The sequence below is a fragment of the Vitis vinifera genome, chromosome 5 (assembly GCF_030704535.1).
Source record: "Vitis vinifera cultivar Pinot Noir 40024 chromosome 5, ASM3070453v1".
In the NCBI taxonomy this organism is placed as follows: Eukaryota; Viridiplantae; Streptophyta; class Magnoliopsida; order Vitales; family Vitaceae; genus Vitis; species Vitis vinifera.
The window spans coordinates 22,516,457-22,525,661 of record NC_081809.1 but is presented as its reverse complement, the minus strand read 5'-3'; the positions used below and the strand labels follow the sequence as shown (position 1 = coordinate 22,525,661).

The window sequence follows — 9,205 nt, the reverse complement described above, 5'->3', positions numbered from 1 at the left end:
CATCTTAGAGAATGTGAACGGCATAATATTTAATAATTTCTATATATAATTTTTTTTGTTCCTTCTTATTGTCATTGATTAACCACACGAGGGGGAGAAGGAGAGGGAAAGAAAATAGTTGTGTCAATTTGTTCAACATTCAACGGCTGTTGGACAGTGACACAGGATTTTGGGAACTCCTCACAGCTGTTGGCGCATTGCCGGCTTTTCTTTTCCCCTTTTTTGTTTTTGGGTTCATTCAAAACCATCATCACGCACATTGAAACTATACTTTCTGAAGTGGGGTGCTTGGATAGGGTGAGAAAAGGAGAGACGCGTCTGAGTTTTGGGATAAAAATGGGGTTTCTGGAAATGGGTATTTGAGAATTTTATGTCGTAGGGTGTTTTTATTTTTTAGTTTTTTCGAATTATTTTTGTTTTTTGATCGGTGGGGTTTGGGACGGGAAGAAAAGATGTTGAGTTCTAAGGAATTCTGGACGAAGAAGACTTTAGTGGGTCTTGGATTGGGGCAGTTTCTGTCTCTTCTGATCACTTCTACTGGCTTTTCTTCTTCTGAACTTGCAAGAAGAGGTCTGTTCTTTTGTATTCTAATCATTTGACAGTGTGGAACTTGTAATAGTTATAATTGATTGCAAACTATGAATTTTTCATTATTGTTATTATTATTTATAATTGCCTGCAAAAGATAGTTTCGTTATAATTGATTGCAGAGGAACATGGTGTACAGAGTTCAGGCATTTTTTCTTGATTGTTAATCTTCTTTTAGTTATTTACTATGATGGTTAGAAAAATCTTATATTTTGATTTTTATTTTTATTTTTTTTTTGCCTGTAATACTGTTTCTTCCAAATACTCAATGGTTTAATGCCAATTGTCTTTTGTTCCTGCTCTGATTTTGTTAGATTTCATATTTCGACTGTTTCTTATGATAAATTGTTCTTTTGAATGTGATATGTTTGTAATCTGGGCTTTCTACATTGTATTTCAATTTACCTATTTATCCATTTATTTTTGTGTATTTTAGGAATCAACGTGCCAACTTCTCAGTCTTTTCTAAATTATGTGCTCTTGGCAATTGTCTATGGAATCACTATGATTCTCCGAAAAAGGGCTCTCAAGGTTGCTCTCTATGCTTCACCTTTTTTTCGCTCTTTCCATCATTGAATGATATGATTGTTGTTGCATTTGGAATCAAATAAGTTTATTTATTTGATGGATTGTTTGCTGATGAAACTATCAATATTTTTAATTTGGCATTCTAGCTATATGTGGACACTGTGTCCTGCATGCATATTTATTCAGCTTCTGTCAATCACATTTGGGAGTCTTGGCCTTTAACAGGTGATATCTGGGTTTGCGTTTGGTCCGTTTAAACATTCAATATGAGATTTTGCTTGGGAAGTCTTTAAATTGGGATAGATTAAATAGTAGTTATGGCTTTTAATAGGTCATATTTAAGATTCCTTTTTGGCTGGTTTGAAGTTCCAATATGGGTTTTCTGAGGAAGTCTTCAAATTGGGATAGGTTAAACAAGAAAAAGATTAAAGCTATTCCGCACGATTCCATGAATTTCAAATGAAAAAGTTCTATATGCTATCGTCTAGTCAGACTGTTCTGCATGCACATAGAGGAGGATGCTACATATTATGGAAAACGATTTTTTCCGAGTGACCTCATTATTTTGTATGTAGTTTGACGGTCTGAACTCTACATATATGGTGCTTTCATTGTTTCTTTTCTTTTCTTTGGCTTTTTTTTTTCTTTTCTTTTTTCTTTTTTTACCCTTTGAGATTAGAATCAGTTTTTGAGCCAAAAACAAATATGTTGCATGTGAGTTGTTCTAGCCCATAGAATCATCTGGGGTTATGGTCGATGGTTTCCAGAAGAGACCAGAGAAAGACTGTTTTCAGGGCCCTATGTGCTTCTAGGGTGTCGTATGGAATTTTCATTAGTTGCAACAAGGTAATTCATATTTCAGGCAGCAGTATCAGAAGCTTTACATGATAATTGTAACAAGGATGTGATGACTGATGACTGGGACCTGGAGAGCTAAAACATGGAATTTAGCAAAAGGAGAGATGTGTGAACTGTAGTCTGCCTTTGTTTGGGAGGCACATATGGAAATGATGGAATAAAAGAATCTGCAAAGGGACCAAACCCATGGAGGGGAAGCTGAAAGAATTAACCCTGCAATTCTTACAAAACCCAATGTGAACAGTAGGTTTTCCTTCTTGAATTTCATTGACAGTATAGGGTTCAAGTGAAAACAAGGGGGGCCTTTGGATGTAGTTCAAGTGAAAACAAGTGTGTTCCTTTACTTTTCCCTTCTTTTGTGCAACTTCTATACTTTCTACATGATCTGGTGGGGACCTCCTTTCGCATTCATATACTTTCTGTGTCTCTTATTAGGCCATTCTTTGGCATTTATTTATTGTTATTTTCCTATCAATGAATAGATGGTTCTCTGAATTGCCCCAAGTGATATGGACAGGAATGGTCCGAATCTGTTTAAAGGACATTACGCCCATTGAATGTGAGCAGGTTTGAAATTGACATGCACAAATAGCGTGAAATGCAGAAAATATTCACTAAAGGTGTATAGTTGAATATAATGGAAGAGTTCAGCTGCCATGGGTGAATTTGGTCACTTTAATTGATTTATTCAATAGTCTGTCCATGCAACACTATCATGGGTATGGATTTTCTGTATCAGTATGAAGGATATCTCGTTCTTTAGTCTACTAAGTTTTTTCATGATAAAGTCTCTCTGTGTTCTTATTAAACAAAATATCTCATTGATGCTCTTCTAAGTTTGTAATTTTCTTTATTTTGTTAAAACGCATACCTGGTTAGATATTTTTCATTGTTAAATATATGTTGATTATCTTCTTTTGGAATTTGTGCAGGCAAAATGGTATTATTATGTAGTTCTTGCATTGGTAGATGTAGAGGCCAATTTTCTTGGTGAGTATGCAATTGTAAAAGAAACTTGTACCTTATAACCTGTTCTGTTTTTCTGGCCCATGCTGTTCAGTTTTCAATTTAAGTTCTATAGAGATATTTACTGTGATTCCTCTATTGTGCTCCTTTAACTAGCTTAAAGCACATTCCTATGTGATATTTAGTTCAATTAGGATTGCATTTTGTGGATCTTATACCAAAAATTGTAGGCTTGTTTTTTTGAGGCTTCACACCCTTGTTCTGGTGATTGTATAACCTTTGTGAATAATAACCACATTGATTCAGGATATTGAAGGAACATTGTGAACTTGTCTTCTTCTATGTCGCTATCTTGCATCCTATATTCTATTTATCTTGGGGAGATATACGTAAACAATACATAATGCTCGTAAAAAATGCAGATTAAAAAGAATAGATTATGATTTCTGCTTGTTCTATATAATTGCAAGTGGCTCTGAGTTCTGTAACATTTTATCCTTAGAATGTACCATCCCATATAATGGCTGATATGGATTCTATTGTGTTTTCTTCTCCTCCACCCCTCTCCCCCACCCCACCCCACCCCCCGTGAAAATGCACGTATTGAATGCTAACGCATTTTGTTGATAGTAACTAGGAGTATTATCTCCTACTTATGCAGATTAAAAAGAATAGATTATGATTTCTGCTTGTTCTATATAATTGCAAGTGGCTCTGAGTTCTGTAACACTTTATCCTTAGAATGTACCATCCCATATAATGGCTGATATGGATTCTATTGTATTGAATGCTAATGCATTTTTTTGATAGTAACTAGGAGTATTATCTCCTACTTATGTGTAGTAATGATCTGTAGGATACTTTGAGTAAACTCTAAATGCTCTTGGTCTGAACCATTAGATCACTACAACATCAATCTGCCCAAACTCCAATAACTCATGGAGCATCTGAAACATGAATTACATGAAGAAATGCTTTGATTATAAAACAAGACAACTCCAGTTAGACTATGATATCAAGAGTGAGAAGTGATAATTCTGCTAAAAAGTTCCAGTGGTCTTTGAAATTTTCTGGGCTGCTAAAAGCTCCTTTCAGAAAGGACATGAATATCAATATACAAAAGGTTGCTTCTGATTGTTTCTTTAATTTGAAAGCAACGATAGAACATGAAAAGGCCAACTTCTTTAATTCATAAAAGCTTATTGTCAAGGGCCTTAACAGAAAAAAATAAAAAATATTGCGAACAGTTAATAATGGAACCTTTAGACTTTAGTTGGGGTCTTAAAACCTCCATAATTTTCACTGTGCGAAGATGTGGTCAGTTTTGAAACATGTCTTGCCCATTCATTCTATAAACTAGCAATGGATGTGAAATTGTTGACAACTTGACATTACCAAGTTTTGGATACTCAACAACCACTTGTGGTTTTTTTTTCTTCTATCTTTTTCAGAAGGGTCTATATATGTATTTCCAGGTCTCAGGGTGTAGACTGATTTTCATTTATTTGAACTGTTCCTAAGGACTCTTATATATGTATTTTCAGGTCTCAGAGTGTAGACTGACTTTCATTGATTTTAACTGTAACTAATTTAATCCTTATTACGTTTTCAGTGGTAAAAGCATACCAATACACATCTATAACAAGCGTCATGCTGCTGGATTGTTTTACAATCCCATGTGTCATAATTTTTACCCGATTTTTCTTGAAGACAAAGTACAGAATTAAGAAGTTAACTGGTGCATCAATCTGTATTGCTGGTATTGTTATTGTCATCTTTTCAGATGTTCATGCAAGTGACAGAGCTGGTAAGCATGTACTATTTTACCAAGTTGATTTTAGCTTTGTGCTGTTGTTTTATCTGATCTAAGCTTTTCAAATTGTTGTGTACATAAGTATACACTGTGATCAAATAAAGACTAAGAAAGCAGTTTGCTGGATTTGATCTAACAAAGGTTGTTTGTGGCTATAAAACTTATATGGTTATGCTATAATTGCTCTATATTTATTCAAAATTTTACTACAATGTTTTGCTTATTTTAAAGCTCAAAATCATGGGTATAGAGTTTTAAAAATATTTCTCACTATATTTATTTGCTGTTTTGTAACATGGATTTTTGTTCCTGTTATTCAATTATTTGAAGAGAATGTGCCATGATTATTCAGGGGATAAGATGATAGGCAACTTCATATCTAAGGAATTTACATAAAGGTAATCTTCAGGAAAATTAATGGTTTCTAAAATGGCCTTTTAAAGACCATGATGACATTGAAGAGTACTCAATGATTGGAGAATGTTTGTAAGAAGTCTCTCTGATGGCCCTTTCAATCAACCAGAATATGGAGAAGAAAATAAAATTTAAATCCATACTTTATTAATTAAACTCTATTAAGAGAAAACATACATATCCTTTAATGATCTCTTGAGATGTAGAACCCCAACAAGTTAAGTCAGTTATCAAGTTTTCTCTCATGAGAATTTTGTGGCCCATCTTTCAGGCATGACACAGATCCTTATTTGACTGGAGGATTAACTGATAGTAAGATTGATACTCATACTATCTAACCTATCAAAAGACAAAAAAAATGATACTCTTACTATCTGCTTTAACTTCAGGTTTGCATGCTATGAACACCCTGGTTACAATTGCTTGTAAAGGAAGAACTCTGGATGACATTCTTGTGAAATACAAATTTCCATTATGAAAAATGTTATTTGCTATAATTACAAGGGGATTTGTGGATATGTCAATATTTATGATAAAAGATGCTTATTTCAGTGCTGTTTATTACGGATACTGTCCTTCTCAAGTTACAAATCTTACAGTTACATCTGTATCAGTATATGTATATTATCCGTATTTCTGATTGTGATACACTATGTAATATGGCTTGTAGGAGGGAACAGCCCTCTGAAAGGGGATTTGCTTGTGATTGCTGGATCTATACTCTATGCTGTCAGCAATGTTAGTGAGGTATGAATAGTCTTTTCCTTTCCTTTTTGTTTTTATAATTTATTTCAGTCCGCATTTTTGGTTGTTTTGCATTTCATGCGATTATTTTGTTCTATGGAAAGGTATGGATCTAATGGGGCATTTGTACCATACCATAAATCTTTATTTAAAAATTAACATTTTTCTTTCCCATTTAAATCTTATTCTATATCAGAAACTCTTCTTCCTCTGTATATATATTTTTTTAAATATTCTTGAAATCCTACCTATACTTTGGCCTTTTCTTTTCTTATTTTGTCTATTGCTTGATGTCTCATGCCCTTTTCTTTCTCTTTTCCTTGTCCTTTCTCTCATTCAACCCCCATCTCTTTTGTTTCTTCTCCCCCCAACTCTCATGTCATCTCTTGATTCTCCTTTTCATCATCCTTCCTTGGTATGACCCTGGAAAACCTTCTATGGGACTGGTAATTGTTAAATCCAGCAGAAGTATACTATATCAAAATTTGTTTGGCAAGAACATGGAATGTCTGTGGAAAGTTTAATTTTTTGGCAGCAAATGATGGGGCCTGATCCTTTTATTTTCCAGGTTTCTTATGCTTGGAAATGTTTTTGTCTTAAGCTTGTTTATCTTAAACGCAGCTTGAGTACTTCTCCATCTCTCTCAAGAAACAACTTGACTTGAAATGTCTGTTTTTCAAACTACTATTCGCATTCTATGCATTCAAACAAGGTTTATTTTATTTTTATAAAAAGAAAACAAAAAAAAGTCATTTGCATTTATAGTTTTATTATAACTCATTTGGAGTTCCACATTGCTTTCTTTGAAGGGGGCCTAGTTCTCTAGTGATTGTGGTATACCTACAGTAGTTACAGATAAACCTTGTTTCTCTGCCTTGTACAGGAGTTTCTTGTGAAAAGTGCCGATAGAGTTGAACTCATGGCATTGCTGGGGTCTTTTGGTGCTATTGTCAGTGCTATCCAAATGTATCCTTGATTTCATGGCCAATCAATTACATTGTTTAATGCATATTATAAGTTCTTTCCTTATTAGGAGAGCTTCTATTTAGCACAATTTGGCATTGTTCTTTGTTTTTTTAAATGCTTGAATAGTTTTGTTCATTTTTTTCTACATTATATGAAACTTGCTTGATTTATTTGTGCTCATCACCTCAATCAATCAATCAATCCTCCAAATGAGTTGGTTGAATGCCTGAAACTTGAAGGAATTGATAGGGGTCTGCTATGGCATTTACCTATGATTTGGTCAAAGCTTTTAATGCTGTTGTTTGGAGAAAATGCTGGTGTAATTTTTCCATTCTCTTTAAAATACAATCATATTGTCAATTTGTATTCCCTGATGATATTTATAGAAGCATACTGGAGCGTAATGAACTTAAATCCATCCGCTGGTCAGCTGGAGCAGTAAGTCTCTCTTTTTTCTCATTTTGAAATTAAGTTCTGATTGGTTAAATATATAATCTTTCGATGCAATAATTAGTTAAACAAAGCATTAAATTGTTAACTCATTTAAGACAAAAACCTTCATCCCATTTCATATGGCCTACTCCTTTATGGATTTCTCTCTTCTGATGGAAAAAGGTAGTTTTAGCATTTGTTTTTGCAGTATGTTTATAATTTGGAAGATTCTTAACTTTTAATGAATCTACCCTGTATTTGGTTTCAGGCACTTCCATTTGTCGGATTTTCAGCAGCCATGTTTATGTTCTACTCATTAGTTCCTGTCTTGCTTAAGGTATGGATCCTAGCAATTTAAGGTTTCCATGTATAACCTTCTGTATTTGTTCCTTCTAATTGTGACAGAATGTCTCTTATCAAGAAGCTTCCATATTTGGTGATGCTCGCATTTCAAAACCTCATTCCATACATCTTGCTCAGATTCTTCTAAACCTTGCCTTTTTAAATATCCGTTTGATATCCCTTTGATATGTCTCTTTCTTGTGCCTAGTAAATTCATTCTTGATATTTCTCCTATTTGTGATATTTAGTAACTATTTATGAAAATTCCAAATTTGTCACTGAGCTAGTTGCATGATCCATCATTTTCCTGCAAAATATCATAGCTTACCAACATCAAGTCTGTTTTAATTATCTACCAATAATACCGGTCTTGGATTTGGATTGAATATTCCTGCATACTTCGCATGTTTATACAATAATACTGGTTTATGTATATTATGAATAGTTTTTTACCATCCTGAATCTTAATAGTTCAATTACTGAATTTTTTTATATCTTCTCTCATTCTTTCAGCTCAGTGGGTCTGCAATGTTAAACCTGTCTTTGCTAACCTCAGATATGTGGGCAGTCTTTATTCGCATCTTTGCTTACCATCAAAAGGTTCATAAGAGATTTTACTTTACAATGTTACTAAAGATTCATCAAAATTAAGCTTAAAAAGCAAAGCTAGATTTAATTAGAATAGCTGCCCATTTGAAATGTATTATCCTTTTCAGGTTGATTGGATGTACTTCATTGCATTTGCTGCTGTTGTCATTGGACTTGTTATTTATTCAGGGTATGTTGATTTCGAATTCTTTTTGGGTATTTTCTCATACTGTAGACAGGGCACATGTAAAAGATGTTGCTAATCGTCTTACCTTTCTGCAAAGACCAAGTAAAAACTCTTTACTACTACTAACATGAGCCAAAAGCAGAAGAGAACAATAGGCTTTCTTGTGAGAGGCTAGGTAGATTGTTTTCATTTGTCTGTTTTCTTGCCGCCGACTAATATATATCTGTCAATGCCTCTGATCTTACTGCAGGGGTGACAAAGATGATGAGCAACATACTGCTGACGTTGCTGATGAAGATGCTGAGAGAAGCAGACACTTTGATGAGGAGGCTGGTCCTGGAAATTCCAACCAGAGTTCTATGGCTGGGGGCTCGAGGATTGGGGACAGTAATAAAGATGATTCTGCTCCCAAGAAGGGATCACACTGATAACAAGAGCATAGGAAAAGAGGTACAATGGAAGAAATGATAATCCATCATTTTTCATCTTTCACATGTAAATGAAGATTGCAAAACACTGCTGCTGTCAAGGAAGTGGCAGATGTCTTGCTACAGTAGGATTGGGTGTAGGACTGGGTTTTTAGCAACGAAGTTTATAATTTTTTAGCCATGAAAGAAATCATAAATTCATGATTGCAGTATACAGATTTTTCAAAGAAACGCTTCACTAAAAGTTACGATTGCGCTAACCAGGCCGTCAGTTCAATTGATGCTTGTTAAGTTCATTCTTGTTGCTTCAGCTAATTTGACAAAGTGCACTGAGACCAAGATTTGGATGGG

General features: G+C 34.3%; 1 protein-coding gene across 1 annotated transcript; it reads left to right on the top strand.

Annotated features, from left to right (window-relative positions):
* LOC100254875 (uncharacterized) lies at nucleotides 1-9,085 on the top strand. The gene is made up of 11 exons (XM_002271889.4): nucleotides 1-570; nucleotides 1,025-1,119; nucleotides 2,907-2,964; nucleotides 4,553-4,747; nucleotides 5,838-5,914; nucleotides 6,795-6,877; nucleotides 7,264-7,315; nucleotides 7,578-7,646; nucleotides 8,165-8,251; nucleotides 8,368-8,429; nucleotides 8,677-9,085. Exons 1-11 carry the CDS (start codon nucleotides 453-455, stop codon nucleotides 8,852-8,854), a joined length of 1,074 nt encoding a protein of 357 aa, XP_002271925.1. The 5' UTR covers nucleotides 1-452; the 3' UTR covers nucleotides 8,855-9,085.
* Nucleotides 9,086-9,205: the final 120 nt, after the last annotated feature.